The following is a 16,966-nucleotide window of genomic DNA, read 5'->3' as shown; positions in this document are numbered from 1 at the left end:
CTTTCAATCACAGTGTCTTGTTTAAGCTGAACATATGGTGTTAACCAGCAGCGAATCCCCAGCTCAGCCTGGTCTTTGATGGGTGTAAGGACCACAGAAATGTCACCTCCTCCAAACTGGCAAGGAAAAGCAGGTTTCATCCCCAAAACCCGTTAAGCCCAATCTCCCCACTCCATCCCTCCTAATAAACAGGCAACACACTCAAGAGACTTCCATCACTGGTTACTTTTTCCCCATTGTTGGGATCTACGCAATCTCAATGGCAGGTCTGGAAGTTCCTTTCATTTTCTCAGTAACTACACTTAGACAAAACATAATCATTTCAAGCCACTACAAAGTAGTAAAAATTCCAGGCAATTCATCACAGGTAACTTTTCCACGACTATTGAAATCTTTGGAAGTTGAATGTCTGCTCTCTAGGTAGGAAAACTCCTTACTTTTTTCCTGCAGCTCAATGCAGAGAACTACAGGTGACCATGGAAACACTGTCGTTTTTATTCTCTGTGCTCTTTTTTTCTGGATACATTCAACAGGTCTTTGTGATTGCTTATTAAATGTGACTTAAAGGATGGATATCTGCAGATTGGAGGCGGGGTGGAAGGGACAGAGAGAGCGAGAGAGGGGAGACGGAGAGACAGAAAGAAAACACTCGAGTTTGCGAGAATGCATGACTTCCAAACAGAAGCAACCGGTAGATTTGAGTTCAGATGCTAGTTAACAGCCTGTCTAGGGACGCCCTCCGCTTCCCTTACCTTCACAGGATGCTAAACACCTGCCCACCAACAAGCCCAGCCCGAGTCTGCTCCAAACCAACGTCTGCCTGCCTCCCGCAGGGTCCCCCACCGCGCGCCCAGTTGGCCCCCCGCACCTCCCCGGGTGTGGGGGTGCCGAGCGGCGAGCGGCGAGCCCTTTACCTGCCAGGCTGCCCGGCCTCTGGAGGGTGGCCGTGGCATACAGCTCCTGTGAGTGCTTGCCGTACGGCTCGGACGCGTGGACCAGGCGCTTGGTGGGCGACAGGGTGGCGTACGTGCCGATGGTGGAGCTCAGCTGGTGGATGGGCGAGGAGGAGATGGTGGACTGCACGGTGGGGGGCGAGGTCACGCGGATCGGGGACAGGCCGGCCGAGGACACGACGATGTTGATGGGCGAGCTGGTGCTGTAGGACTTGGCCAGGCGGCTGGGCGACTGCTTGGGCGAGGAGCCGCGCGGCGGCGCGGCGTAGGCGGCGCCCTCGGGGGCCGAGCCTCCGCGCTGCAGCTTGGTGGGCGAGCCGCCCTGGGGCGCGGCCAGCGGGGAGCCCCCGCGCGGGGGCGCGGGCAGCGTGGAGCTCGAGTAGTAGAGCGCGGCGGCGGCGGCGGCGGGCTGCGCGTCGGGCAGGTGGAAGGCGCTGCCCAGGCTGGGTGCGAACGGCTCCCGCGGCGGCGGCGGCGGCGGCGGCGGCGCGGGCTCCGGCCCCGCCAGGTGCCCCGCGCGGCTGGTGGTGCCCTGTGCGCGGGAGAGCAGAGAACACGCGCTCTTAGCCAGCGGGAGGCGGAGGGAGCCTCCCAGCGCGCCCCGAGCCGCCCGGCCCCGGCGACCCCCGGGGCGGCTCGGGGCGCGCGGAACCGGGGAAGCCGAGCCGCACGGCGTGGGGGGTGCGGGGGGCCGGGAGGAGACGCGGGCGCCCCTCGAGCCTCTCGGGAGGGGAGCTCATCTTCCCTCACCAAAAAAAGAGGAAAAAACCGGGGAGCAAAGGGCGGCTGACCAGGGGATGGGATGGGGGACCCCCTCCGACAAGTGGGACAAGGATGCTGCTTATACATCTCAGAGGTTTCTGGAAGGGCAGAGGCATCGCATTTTAGTCCCCGGAAGCTTTGAAAAGGCCACTCAGCAGGTTACTTGAAGACAACCAGGGTCTGTTCCTTTGAGAAATTCAGGCGTTCAGCCTTCTCTCCCCACCCCCACTCCCCCACCCAGCTAACGCCCCCCGACCCGCACACGGCATTTCACCGGATACACTCTCTACTGAGAATGACCAAGTCGCATACTTATCTGGAGAACCGTAAGAAATAAACATAACTTCGTGGAGTTTATTCTGTTGTCATTTTCCTGTTGACTCTTCTTTGTGGATAAGTTAAAAGGAGGGGGAGATAATGAAGTCGGAATAAATATGCTTGGGCTTTCAGGCTTTACAAAAAGCATGTCCAGAGGAAGCAGAGCGATTGTAAATGGACAGACTTAAAAAAAAAAAAAAAAAAAAAGCCTCCCTTTTCTAGATTTTAACGCCAGGCTCCAAATCTTTTAGCATCTCTCTCTCTCCAGCTCTCTTTTAAGAGCCCCCTGCAGCTGTGTCTTCACACTGAAAGCCAATCGCCTCTCATTTATTTACAAGAACACAAAAGACAACAAGGGTCGGGGTGGAGCTGGAGAGACAGTTAGAGGGGAAAGCACTTTCCTTGAATCCGGTCCAGAGACAAATTTGCATTCGAATGAAAACACTACATTGTCAACCACTTCTGGGCCGCACCTCTGGGATCTTCCAGGCTTTCCCGGAGGAGCAGAAAAGTTTTTGAGAGCAGGCCTGTGTGAACAGGAGGTAGGACTGTCCACAGAAAGAGAGAAAGCGGGGAACGCAGTGTTTGAAATTAGGGGTGGGAAACAGGTGGGGAGGAGGACCCGCGTGAGATGGAGGGATGAGGGGGAAAGACACTGAACAGATGTTTTCCGTTATTAAAAGTTTCAGTTTTGCCTCTCCACCAGCTTTGGAATGGCAACTGGCAAGTAGCAGACTGGGCACTTCCATCTGCACACAATGCCATGTTCCGAATTTTATCTAGAGTGTCAGTTTCAAATGAAGCTCTTAATTGAGCAACATCAAAATCCTCTATTAAGAGTGTCCTAGAGGAGAAGGCAATGGCATCCCACTCCAGTACTCCTGCCTGGAAAATCCCATGGACAGAGGAGCCTGGTAGGCTGCAGTCCATAGGGTTGCTGAGGGTCGGACACGACTGAGCAACTTCACTTTCACTTTTCACTTTCATGCATTGGAGAAGGAAATGGCAACCTACTCCAATGTTCTTGCCTGGAGAATCCCAGGGACGGGGGAGCCTGGTGGGCTGCTGTCTATGGGGTCACACAGAGTCGGACACGACTGAAGTGATTTAGCAGCAGAAGCAGAGTCTGTTAAAAAACAGTCTGTGTGAGGGGTGTGTGTGTGAAAACAGTCTGTGTGAGGGGTGTGTGTGTGTGTGGGGGGCACATTTATTTACACATGAATATATCGCATATGTGGGTATGTGTGTGCATTTATAAATGATGTATATGTGTTATATATTTGTCTGTATGTGCATGTATCAATCCACTGACAAAGTTTCTCTTCTTGACCAAGTTGTGGTTGGGTACCTCTGAACTCTCTTCTCATCATGGCTCTGCATTGTCCAGTTCTAGCAAGAATCCTTCTAAGTCAGTTTAGCCAGAATACCCTTCCCCCTGACATTTCCTCGTAGTAATTATCCATCTGCTGACCTGCAACCTGCCCCCTGGCTGTGCTGTTGTTTAGTCACTGCGTTGTGTCCGACTCTTTTGTGACCCCATGGACTGTAGCCCACCAGGTTCCTCTGTCCATGGGATTTCCCAGGCAAGGATACTGGAGTGGGTTGCCATTCCCTCCTCCACGGAATCTTCCCAACCCAGAGGTCGAAATTCCTCCTTTTCCTTGTTTTCGACATTGAGCCTACTTCTAAAATGAAGTCTCTTCCCCCTATTGCAATACTTTAAATTTTTTTTCCAAATAGAATTTATATTTATTGCTGTAACTACTTTCCAGTTCTGGTTTTTCTTCAGCATGACAACGTAATTATTTTCACTTTCACTAAGAATGAACAGAGAAGGCAATGGCAACCCACTCCAGTACTCTTGCCTGGCAAATCCCATGGACAGAGGGGCCTGATGGGCTGCAGTCCATGGGGTCACTAGGAGTCAGACACGACTGAGCGACTTCACTTTATTTTTTCACTTTCATGCATTGCAGAAGGAAATGGCAACCCACTCCAGTGTTCTTGCCTGGAGAATCCCAGGGACGGGGGAGCCTGGTGGGCTGCTGTCTATGGTGTCGCACAGAGTCGGACATGACTGAAGCGACTTAGCAGCAGCAGCAGCAAGAATGAAAGTAAAATGTAAGCTCCATGATTTTTTCAGTGATGAACAAAGAAGTAACTAGAACAAGAAAGATTCATAGCAGAGATACCATAAATGTTTGTGGGATAAATGAAGGAATGGTTAACAAAGCTGGTCCCGAGGCTTTGACCTGAGGGATTCCATGGTGGAGAAGCTCTGCACAGCTGGTGTGCTCACCTGGATCCCAGAGATACAGTCTAGAATCATCCAGAATCATTGGGTGGGGGTGGAGGGGATTGCTCAAATCCAGTTGTGTTTCCCTCCCAGAAGTTCTGAGCATGAAATACATAGCCTGTGTTTCTCAGACCTAGCTGCATATTATAATTGTTGGGAAAGCTTTTGAAAACAAAAGCGAAAACAACTCAGTACTCAGGCTGTATCCACTAGCCATTTAATTCAGAGACTCTGGAAGTGGGACTCAAGCATCAGGCTTTGGAGAAGCTCACCAGGAGATTCCAGTGTAGAATCGAATATGAGAACGAGCCAGCCCCAGAGCAGTGGTTTTCCAAGTGTGGTCCCTGATCCATCAACCGGATCAATCAGAAGCAGCACCTGCATCACCCCATCTTTACGGAGTGGGAAACTCTGGGAGAGGGGCCCCGGGATCTGCCTTTTATCACGTTCTCAGGGTGACCACAATGCTTGTTTAAAGTGTGCAAGCCTCTGATCTAGAACAGATTCTGATTCAGGGCTCTGAAGTGGGCCTCAGGGTCTGTGTTTCTAACAATCTCCTGGAAGATGCTGTCAGTCTGAGAATTACTGCTAAACTGCGGAGAGTGACCATCTTTCTTTACTTTTCTTTGGAAGCTCTCCTGGGGCCCAAACAACATTCTGCTGTGCAGAACCCAGCTGGCAAGGGACAGAAAAGCCTCTGAGGGGAATTTCTGGGAACTTTTCTCACAGGGGCATGTGGAGGAGAAAGAACCCCGAGGGTCCTTGCTCACAAGAAAGAGCCTTGAGGGTCCCAGAGAGTCCCCTGCTTACAAGAGAACAAATTCTTTTTGTTATGTCTTGGATTTATAACATTAATAACCCTATGTGACAAAGAAATACCTTCTCCCTCAGTAGCATCATTGTGATTTAGTTGCTAAGTCGTGTCTGACTCATTGTGACCCCATGGACTGTAGCCTGCCAGGCTCCTCTGTCCATGGCATTCCCAGGCAAGAAAGCTTTAGTGGGTTGCCATTTCCTTCTCCAGGGGATGTTTCTGACTAAGGAATCGAACCTGCATCTCCTGCATTGAGAGGAGGATTCTTTATTGTTTGAGCTACCAGGGAAGCCTTCCTCAGTAGCATAGCTTTCAATAAAATAAATACTAAAGTATACTAATATAAATTAAAACAACATCGTGTAACATTCTAGTATTTAAGTATTAGAATAACATGGATCCTAAGGAAACCTTGAATAAATTGTGAAAATACTTTATTTCTCCTTTTAATATGTTGGAACTTCCAGTTGGAAAAGTGCTAACTCTGCTGAATCTTATTCATAAGGTTTCTTAAATGGCTCTCAAATCTGTAAAAGTTTTAAGAACAGCCACAGTATTTCTAGGTATGTTGACAAGCTACAGCAGCAATTCAAAAACCTTTTAAAATATTGTAGGATCTCTCTTGGTGAAATTGTGCCAGTAAGCTTTTTAATAAGCAAAACATCATAAACAATAAAATTGCATATGCATTTTAAGTTGGTTATTGTCTATGCTGGAAATGTTCTATATCTGTACTGTCCAATATGGTAGCCAGTACACACCTGGGCCCTAGACACATGCACTGGATTTTAACTTACATTTAATTTGAATTAATTTAAATTTGGGGCTTCCTTCATGTCTCAGATGGTAAAGAATCTGCCTGCAATGCAGGAAACCTGGGTTCGATCCCTGGGTTGGGAAGGTCCCCTGGAGGAGGGCATGGAAACCCACTCCAATATTCCTGCCTGGAGAATCCCCACGGACAGAGGAGCCTGGCAGGCTATGGTCCATGGGGTCACAAAGAGTTAGACATGACTGAGCGACTAAGCACAATAAAACAATAAAATTGCATATACATTTTAAGATACTTATCGTCTATGTTGAAAATGTTCTATATCTGTACTGTCCAATATGGTAGCCAATAGATGCATGGGCTCTAGACACATGCACTGGATTTTAACATATATTTACTTTGAATTAATTTAAATTTAAATAGTCAGATGTGTCTAGTGGCTACTTTTCTGGATTGCACAGCTATATAAGGCCCTCTGCAGTTTTTAATAAATAATCTGGGGGTATTATACTCCATTACATTAGCCTACACAAGAATAAGTGCCTAAGAATGGTTCTTTGGTTAAAGAGAAAAATCTGTTTTTTAGCATCGGTTGGACAGAACAGTAATCTTTTAGGAGTTTGTCTCCACTCTTGTGTTTATGTTTTGTTCCATTATGTAATTTCTTTTTAGCAACTCTTAGGGATACATTTTAAGACAGCTATACAATTCATAGGATGGTTTATTATGGGCTAGGTCACTGGATTAAAAATAAGGACATTTCAACACACAGAGAATTTCATCTACTTTGCTGTCATGGAAGCTCAATTCCCCATGAAACATGTGTTAGCACTATAAACAAAACTGTAAATCAAAAATAAATAAATAAAACACTAATGACCACTACATCCTACTATAATATTTGGAAATGTGTGTGTACAAGTGATGTGCACTGAAAATTTTTTATATTGATGATGAGATCCTTAATAAATGGTGACATAAGAATTTTTGGAAATATTGTAAGAAGATGGAGCCCAAATATTGTCCTGGATCGCACAGTATGTATAACTGGCCAGGGCAGTTCCAACTGGGATTGTCCACTCCCATCAGTCTGAATCAGTCTCAAAGCAAAGGGCTATTTTAATTGCCTTTTCCATCCCTCCAAAGTGGGGAACCCATCTATGTGGAATTGACAAGGAAGCGGAACATTTTTAAGTAGATGCTCTGATTAAATATTTCCCATAGGCAGAGTCCTGTGTACGTTAAATTGCTTGTTGCTCCTTTCTTGCTTCCCATTATGGAAAAATGATCAAGAGAAAAATAAGATGTTACTTCTAATTTCTATGGACATTTTATGTAGATTGTACTGCAAGGGAAAAAAAAGATTGTGTCTGTATTTCTTTTTTAATGAGACATGAACGATACATGTAACTCATCAAAGTTCTTTTATAAGATGAAGTATTTCATCTACTTTATAGTTTACATATGAGTGTCAGGTGGGTCAGATTTAGGATATACTACAGTTGTGATTTGTCTACATGTGGTATGCTGGACCCTACTGTGTAATTATGTAGTGGATTTATGCCTATTTTACAAAAGTGTTTAAGGAGAGAATGTATTTTCAAAGTGTAGTAGGAAGAATATTGAAGTAGGAACTTAGGCAATATATACATTATTCCCATTAACTAAAAGTAGTCAAGTTCCATGCAGTAATTTACTCATTAATTCAATAATCCATTAAGAAAAGCCTATTATATTCCATGTAAAAATATGAAATTTTCTCTTGAAATTCTCTCTGCAGTCCTTCCTACATGGAATAATTTTATCTTGACATTCTTTTGGAGATAAAAAAAAAAAACAAAAAACTAAAATTTTTGTTTCAGAATACTGTCTGGCTCACAATTACACTGTTTTTTATTGGGAAGTTCCAATCCCCTAAACATGGCGTTCTTGGGCCAGAATATGGCATAGACCTTAACACCCACATAGATGTCTATTGACCTTTCCAGGTTGTATTTTCTATAAAAGCAGCAGAGATGGCATAAGGGCGATGAGGGGGAAAAGTTCTCCAAACTTGGAAACTTATTTAAGCCCCATTCTCTGGGGATTTGGCCATGTGCAAAAAAACAAAACAAAGACCCAGTGCTTACAGCCAGTTCATGAGGGACTTGACAGCCTGAACTCTGCAAGGAATCTTGACTTCAGATCATGAGTAAGCAGTATCACCAAGCAAAACCACATTTTATAAAGCAGACCCGTGATTTACAAGCAGTCCTTGTGAAGATGCATTTAGACCTGCCAAGTTTCCTGGAAACGTCAGCGAGGCCCCTAACTCTGGGTCATGAGGAATGTCTGCCCAGAATGCTAGGCAGCTGGGTCAGAGATGTCAGCAATGGGAAGCTGGAACCTGTGTTCTGTGGCTTCACAGACGGGAGCCTAATGACTAGCGATCAGCACTCTGTATTCATCACTGTTCGTCTTCCTGGCATCCCCCTCACACTCGTGAACCTAATAAGTCATCTCAGGGTTTCTCTCCTCTGGAGGTGACCCCGGTTGTGGGGATGGAGGTCACTGCCCAGAGTGGTGCTCTAGGACAAAATCAGCGTCACAAGAGGCAGAGAGGGAGAGGGAAATAAGGATGAGGCATCAGGCCAGGGCCACAGAAGAGCCCAAACGTGGGAATGTAGCAGTGAGTTTGGTGGGAAGAGGTCTGGCTAGTGTTTGAAGGAGTGCAATGCAGAGAGGAATAAATGATGAGAAAAATAACATCAATGACAGGGGAACATTCTTTCGATGAGCAAAGAAGCCTGAATAACTTTTGAAAGTAAAAAACAGTGTACGTGACTTTATGGTGTACATCTTTGTGTACATCTTTGAAGAAATCCATTGCCAAACCAGAGGATCTGGTAACATGATTTTGTAATATCAGCTACATACTCCTGATTAACATGTCTGAGAAGGTACTGAACTCATTAGGGTAAGTTGGTGCAGAGCTCCAGGCTTATATAGGACTATGGACAAAGCCATTTACTCTCACAACTTGGAAACAAGAAGAAAGCACCAACTCTAAAATGCCAATGTCTTAGATGAAATATGCCTGTAATATGCCACTAAAAGGAATCTACACCCACAAAGTAAGTTTTGTGCCTTTGAGTCTCTGGGAGAAAATCAATTTGCTTGAACACTACCATCACGGCTCCCCAAATCTCAATAACTTCTCTTTTGAAACTGTCGTCAGAAGAAAGGCCTCTCTTTAAATAATTCCCAAGATAGAAAATCCTGGTTCTGTGAAAAAGATCTGATTTCAGAAATGGCCAAATAAAATCATCAAGTGCCTTGTCTAGCAATTCCTTTGAGTAGCACTTCTTTAGGTAAAAACTCATATGAAACATAAAATGAAGAGACGGCTCCTGTGGGGAGTCCACACGCCATCCCTGAAGTCATTACCACTGGGAGGAAGCAAGGAAAAGCTGGCTTAAAACTCAACATTAGAAAAACAAAGATCACGGCATCCGGTCCCATCACCTCATGGCAAACAGAAGGGGGAAAAGTGGAAACAGTGACAGATTTTACTTTCCAGGGCTCCAAAATCACTGCTGACAGTAATTGCAGCCATGAAATTAAGACAATTGTTCCTTGGAAGGAAAGCTAGGACAGACCTAGACAGCATATTAAAAAGCAGAGACATTACTTTGCCAACAAAGATCCATCTAGTCAAATCTATGGTTTTTTCCAGTAGTCATGTACAGATGTGAGAGTTGGGCCATAAAAAAGGCTGAGTGCCGATGAATTGATGCTTTCGAACTCTGGTGTTGGAGAAGACTCTTGAGAATCCCTTGGACTGCAAGGAGATCAAACCAGTCAATGCTAAAGGAAATCAGCCCTGAATACTCATTGGTAGGACTGATGCTGAAGCTGAAACTCCACTACTTCGCCACCTGATGCGAAGAGCTGACTCACTGGAAAAGACATGATGCTGGCAAAGACTGACGGCAAAAGGAGAAGGGGCAGCAGAGGATGAGATGGTTAGACAACATCACCAACTCAATGGACATGAGTTTAAACAAACTCCAGGAAATAGTGAAGGACAGGGAAGCCTGGCATGTTGCAGTCCCTGGGGTCACAAAGAATTGGACACAATTTAGTGACTGAACAACAACAGCAAAGTGGACCCACTGCCCCAGGGCCCCTAAGCCACTCATACAAACAGCAAAGTACAGACTTTTGTACCCTAGGTACTGGTTTTTCCTTCTCTCCAACCTCACTTTAATCAAAGTATGATTAGGGTCACTAGCAATAAATATTCTCAAAAGTATTTCATGTGGCCAGTACTATGGTCTACTAAGTAGAATGGGGTGACAAAGGATGATATAGTTGGATGGCATCACCAACTCAATGGACATGAGTTTGAGCAAGCTCCTGGAGATAGTGAAGGACAGGGAAGCCTGGTGTGCTGCAGTCCATGGGGCCGCAAAGAATCAGACACAATTTAGTGAATGAACAACAACAACCAAGAAGAAAGAAAATAGAGAAGAAAAAATTAAAGCAATGACATGAGTCTCATACAAATTTATCTTTAAGAGGGACTCTTTGATGGCAACTCTTTCTATGAAACATGAGCCTTGGCAAAAATACACTCTGTAAAACTTTTATTTCAGCAAGAGGCTCATTTAGTATAACTTTAATAACACAAACATTTGCACAGAAGAAGAAATGTTATAGTAAATCACATACACACACTGCCCACAATGAGAAATGCTTCAGCTATTGAAACCAGATTAAATATATTTCTACTGGAAAAAGAAAATGGGTAAAATTTAAAGCAGAGCACTGAGAAAGGATTTCCAACACCTAATTATCTGAAAGTGCTTTTACAAACAAAGTGCGAGTTTCCCACAGATATGCCAGACAAAGTGTACAAAATGACATGATTTCTCCTGTAAATGCAGTATAAATATATACATTCTACACTAAAGACATCTCAGCAATTTTGTGTTTTCCAAGTTTTTTAGTGACTTTTCTCTTTACAGGTGCCACCCAGCAACAACTTCTTTCCTATTTCAGCAAACTGGAATGACGTCAAACTAGGCATCTGTGTGACTTTTTGCATTCAGCAATCAAGATGCAAGTGTTCATTGGAAGGTTGGGTCCTCCTTGGGACCACACATGTCCCTGTGTCCATCCCACCGCCATCCAGAGTTCTCCATCCCCTTGACCTTCACATCCACCTAGCATGAAGGTGCACCAATAAGCAATGTTCAAAACTCATTGACTTCTGGCAGAAGTGAGCAGATGGTGTATTTATTATTATGATATAGTGCACATGAGAACTTTTAAGACTTAAAAGTCAGTGCCACATTAAATAGACAGGCCAGATCAAAAAAAATGGTCATTTGCTTCTCAAAAAGCTTACTTCTTTTTCTAGTGTATCTACCATTGTTCGAGTATGATTTTTATGTAACAATCATGCAATTCTTAATCTCCTGCAGGAAGCAGGCATTTTCTACAATTATAAGGTGCACAGGCTCACTTTAGTTCTGCTGGACAAGATGAAAGTGGTTTTAAAATCTTCCGGTTCCTGTACTTCTTTACCAGTGTTCTGTGTACAGGTGTATACGCAGTGTTTCTTGCTTCTTTTGTCACTCTGAGGAATGAAATACTTGATGAGACTACTGTAAGAAATAGAAAACGTGAAGTGGCCCATTTTCGAGACACAGTAGCTAAGGCCGAGTGGAAAAGTACTAACAGCTAAACTTGCGGATGTGACAAAGTTGAGGCCTGGGCTCTTTAGATAAAGTTAGGGTTGAGGGGGGAGGCCAGACTGCGTCCTAAAGAGACAGGACTCCTCCCAGTGCCTATGCCCTGGCTCTAAACTTGCCTAACGACTTGCAGGAGAGACACAGTTCACGCACTGGGAGTGTCCCTAGGCAAACAGGATGTTGGAGGAAGTGATAAACCAGCAAGAAAGTCTCTGTTGAAAAATGCGGATGTAGGTTGGAAAGGGAGAAAGAAGGATACCCTATGAGGAAATAATGAAACTTAGGTGACCTTGGGGAAGACTGTACATCCCGTAGTACTCAGCCAGTGAGGAACTCGGGGGAGGGAGGGACCTGTGTGTTAGGGAATAAATTGCATATACACACACACACACACACACACACACACGCAACTGAAAAAACAGCTCTATTTTGATTGGGGGCACCTACCAGAAGCTGGAGAAGGCAATGGCACCCCACTCCAGTACTCTTGCCTGGAAAATCCCATGGATGGAGGAACCTGGTAGGCTGCAGTCCATGGGGTCATGAAGAGTCAGACACAACTGAAGCGACTTAGCAGCAACCAGGAGCTACGAAGGCTAAGGTTGACTTGGAGGAAGAAGGGAGCGATGGAGGGAGAGTCTACACACCTGGATGGGGAGGGGAGCTGGCAGGATAGCTAAGTGGAATGTAGCAGTGTGCAAAGCATAACTGAATCAGCTCAAGTGACTTTCCAGAAAGGCCTTGGGATCTGATGGGAAGGGTCTTATACTCTCTCCTCCAGCCGAGTCCTATGAATTCATCTCAGAGTCTGAGGAGAATGACCTTCAAAGACTTCAGTTAGGGTCACGCCAGAGAACTAGAATTCTATGGTAATTTTGTGACTCAGCTTGACACCGTAGGGCAAGGCAGACCATGCACCAGGGCCTGATGTGAAGCCTGGTGATGATAACCCCACAAACATCTATCATGCTGAATAAACTAGTATTGGTTAAAAGTTGACAGCAGAATTTTTGAATATTTGTGATACTCCTTTGAAATTATAATCTGACATGATTTATGAGCCAGATAGAAAACCATTTGCTTTACTTTAGAATTACACTTTTTTTTTTTTTAGGTTCCCTAAAATGAAATGTTTTTGTGTTACTTGGTTATTGACCTTATTAACCTGGTCTGGCATCTGTGAGCCATTATTTGAACTTTTGTAGCCCTTTTGGCACTTGATGATGACAGGATATTCTAAAATTCAATATAGCTTGGCAGAAGTGAGCTTGAACACTATTTAGAATATTGAAAAGAATGTGTCACAGGGCTCTGGGAAACCACTGGAAGACAGGGATTCTCAGGACAAGCTAAGCAAAGGAGATGTTACGGGGATGGCACGTGACCTCCTTATTTCAAGGGTAGCACACTAAATGCTGGGTAAAAGTGCTGGTGTACTTGTTCAGCATTTCTCTGACATGATTTTGAAATCACGCTAAAACATGCCTTTCATACCGCAGCATGCTGAAGCTGAGAGTGAATCATGGTACCCAGATCTGACGCTCTGCTAAAATAAATAGGATTCAGCAGTCCACCAGTAGCCTCCATCCTGTTAACCAAGTGGATTAGCACAACCCCCTTGTTTGAATATTCAGATTGCAACCACCCACCTGTCAGATAAATGAGTGCAAACCAGTAACCTATGATTCTAACTGAAGTTATCACCTTGAATACGCACATTGATAGATGCCTTCAAATGCACAGCTTTGATATCTTCACAACCAAGTTACAGTTTCTGATTAAACTTTAAAGCAGACTTTTACTGTGAGGCCCAATCTGTCCTTTGAGCTGCTACTGTTTTACTCCCATGTATTGAACTCCAACAAGTAGAACTCCAACGTGGAAGAAGATAAATCAGCATATTGCTGGTCTACATGTGTAGAGCTCTTACTAGGATCAAGCTGTAGATACATTTAATTGAAACAGTCAATATATAAAAGGAAACCTATGAAACACTCTCTGAAAATGATTAGGCTTCAATTTAGTCAAGATTCTGTTCCCATTCTTACTGCTGCTACCTTAAAATGGTGCCTGACAACTCCTCTAAATGCATTGAGTTTGAGTTTCTGCATATTTAAGATGTAAATGATAATTTAAATTTAAAATGTAAATGTGGTGGGGATTAAATAAGAGGATGTATGTAAAACAGATTACTTCCGGGTCTCAGTAAATGGTAACTATTGATTTTATAAGTAAGAAAGCTTTGATTTAACAGTCCTCACAGAGCTATATATGAACTGAGTGCATAAGATGCTCACAAGTTAAGCTGATAATGAACTGATTTTTCTCTTGATACTGATTGTTTCATTTTCCATGATGCTCAGCTATGGGAAATGTGATTTTTTTTCATTTGACTTAATGTTTTTAACTCAAATTACAGGGGTCTTAAATATTTATGAGAGGAAGCTAAGCATGAGTATTAAATGAGTTTAAGATAAAAATAAAAGAAGGGTAGAACTTTATTGCTTTACTAGCTAAGCTACATGCCTTAGAAGTTATAGGAAACTGGCAAAAGCTAAATTCAGAGCTTTCATAAGTTAATCTGAATATAAATTATCCCTTATTTATGAATATTTCTGGCTTGTTAGACCTAGAAGTGTGGATAGACAGAAGGGTTAAAAAAGGTCTGTAATCATTTATCTACTCCCAAAGAATTCAAAATTACATATATCCCACCGCTATCAGTGTATCATGGTCAGAGAGAGTTCAGTATAGATGGGAAGCTTAAAAGAGAGTTCCTTTCAAGAATGGGATGCTTTTTAGAAGAAAAAAAATCTGTACCTAGAGAAAAAAATCCTATAGCTTCCAATTCTTATTTTAATAAAATAAAATGGGACTAAAAAGATCTAATAACATTTTCTATGCTAATAACATCACTCAATACTTCAAACATTATATAACGTTTTTACATACGCAAATAAGAACTATTTTGCATATATGATAAATGAAAGTATATAAAATACTTTTTTCTAATTAATTAAAAAATATTTTTTAGACATTCCCTCTTGTGTCTTATCAGATTTCTGTAAGGGAACTAGAAGAGACCAGTGTTTTCAAGAGCAGTGATCCAGGAGCTGGGAAGTAGCACAGGTCCAGGGTTAGTCTGTGTGTGTGGACCTGGATGCAATGAATTCAAGGCCGTGTCCTTCTTGAGCATCACACACCACCAGATCTCCATCCAAAGGGGGCACCCTTTGAACTGGAGTCACACCCTGGACTCCCATGGGGCAATGCGCCCCTCTCAGTGGAATGCTTTATTTACTATTCCACTTTATCCACATAACCTTGACATCGCAAGAAGGTAGAAGTTACACTGCCACTGATGGGCAAAGGTTCTGCCTGAAAAAGACAATCATAGATAACAGATAGCTGGGACAGTCATTCAACTTTAATAATTGAAATGCACTGAGACTTTTCAGCTTATGCTTCATTTATGTTCATATCACCTCAAAAAAGCATCTCAGGATAACTGCACGATGCCATTCTAACTGGCCTTGCCTCCTCTCTTCCAGCAGACATTTCCTGGGGGCCATGTGGATGGTGTTAAAAAAGGAAAATAGCCCTGCCCTCAAGTGGTTTTCAGTTTTTTTGGGAAAATACACGGATGCATAATAACAATGAATTGGTGACAGAGATGGGTTGGTTGTTGCAGGAGCTTGGGGTAGGTAGTGTACCTGGGCTAGGGTTTCTGGAAGAGGAACTGCCCAATAAATGCAGAAAGGATGAAATTAAACTTGTCAGTTTAAGGGGTACTTTTGGAGTTGTGGGTTCTTCATTCCAGGAATGATGCACAGAGATTAAGAGGGTCTCATATCCCTTTATACTAAAAAATAAGTATAAAGTAGCTTAAAACAAGATAGCCCTCCAGTATATTAATTCTGGTGGGTTGACTGAATATAGCCTGCACCCCCAAATTATCAAAACTAAAGTATTAGGTAGCACACACACATACATAAATACACACACATGTATATATCACAACATTTACAACAATACTTTTTAATTGAGGTTGGTAGCCACTTCTTTTTACCAAGAGTTGATTTTAACTGCAGCTAAGTGTGTGCATTAAAACAACAAGAGCAAGTACACATCTTAAGGAAACAACTGAGGGCACATTTCAAAATCAAACTTGACAAAGTGTAACTATTCCAACTCAACCACAATTATTTTCAGAACAGTTCTGTATATGCATATGAGATGATGCATTTATACTATGTTCCTTTATATGATTAACCCCAAAGAATAATTTCACGCTTTTTTTTTTTAAGGAAAGAGAATGTGTTTCAGGTACCCTCACAAACTCATCACGCATGTCATATTTATAATCAACACAGAAATAGAACTAGACACACATTTGCATATTCACCTAGGTAAGTATATATAAAGCAGAAAGAGCATGAACAATTGACAGACATATCCTGCAAAAAAGATGCTTGTAATTTGAGTTATTCTATAATCGTATTGTGTTATTCATTTCCTTCACTCACAGCACTGAAAGCGTCTCTCCAAAGTTGCAGGGAACTTGTAAAAAAGGCAGGAGGGGACACCATAGCCATTTGACAGCCCTGCTTCCCACTTGACCCCTTGGAGCCCAAGGACCAACACAGCAGAGCATCCCATCCCCAGCACGTACCTGGCTGAAACTCTGGCCCGCACCTCGGGCTTGTGTGCTGCGGGCAGGGAGCTGCGACGGGGCTGTCTCACCCAGAGCCAGGGTCTGGTTGCTATGGTAGCTGGCTGGATACTGGAAGGACCCTTCAGGTTTGGAATTGAGCTGAAGTGCACTCTGGGACAGCAGGCTGGGCCCTGCATTGAAAGTCATTTAGAGCAGTAAGTGACAGCCTCAGTGAAGCAGAAATGACATGTATTATTTATTGAGAGTAGCCTAGAATTATCACACAGGCATGAGTCCAGCCATCTATGCTTTGAATTCTGACAACTAAAATGACTATATAATTCTACTCCAGCTCTTAAATGAGATTTTTTTCTTTTCTTTTCTTTTTTTTTTTTTGTGGTGTAAAAGTTCTCCAAAGAGTAGATTTTTTTTTTCCAAATGATCTCATTCTGACCTACATAGAGACATTTCTTACAAGACAAATTAGTTAATCAAGTACTTATTTTTGGATCAGACAATGTTGGAAACATTTGAAATAATTTAAAAGTCTTCCTTTTGGTACATGTTAATTGCATTAATATATCTCCTACTGTATTAATAGGATGCTTGAACACTCAAAACCTTCCAATCAGCAACAAGTTCTGTTGTATAAATAGTGA

At 43.3% G+C, this 16,966-nt stretch overlaps 1 protein-coding gene across 4 annotated transcripts in view; it reads right to left on the bottom strand.

Annotated features, from left to right (window-relative positions):
- Positions 1–16,966, bottom strand: part of CTNND2 (catenin delta 2) — a 1,127,175-nt gene that overhangs the window by 460,511 nt on the left and 649,698 nt on the right. For 3 of the 4 annotated variants that reach the window (XM_025270807.3, XM_025270808.3, XM_044932646.2), the window contains 2 exons: positions 16,326–16,498; positions 915–1,485 (listed from right to left, as the gene is read on the bottom strand). In XM_025270807.3, coding sequence (XP_025126592.1) covers positions 915–1,485; positions 16,326–16,498 — 744 coding nt within the window. Of the gene's footprint in view, positions 1–914; positions 1,488–2,031; positions 2,249–16,325; positions 16,499–16,966 lie in introns of those variants that run through there. The other variant, XM_044932647.2, reaches the window with a different exon arrangement.

Source organism: Bubalus bubalis, chromosome 19, assembly GCF_019923935.1.
Source record: "Bubalus bubalis isolate 160015118507 breed Murrah chromosome 19, NDDB_SH_1, whole genome shotgun sequence".
In the NCBI taxonomy this organism is placed as follows: Eukaryota; Metazoa; Chordata; class Mammalia; order Artiodactyla; family Bovidae; genus Bubalus; species Bubalus bubalis.
Note: the sequence above shows the minus strand (reverse complement) of the source record. Positions and strands in the feature narration are given on the sequence as shown.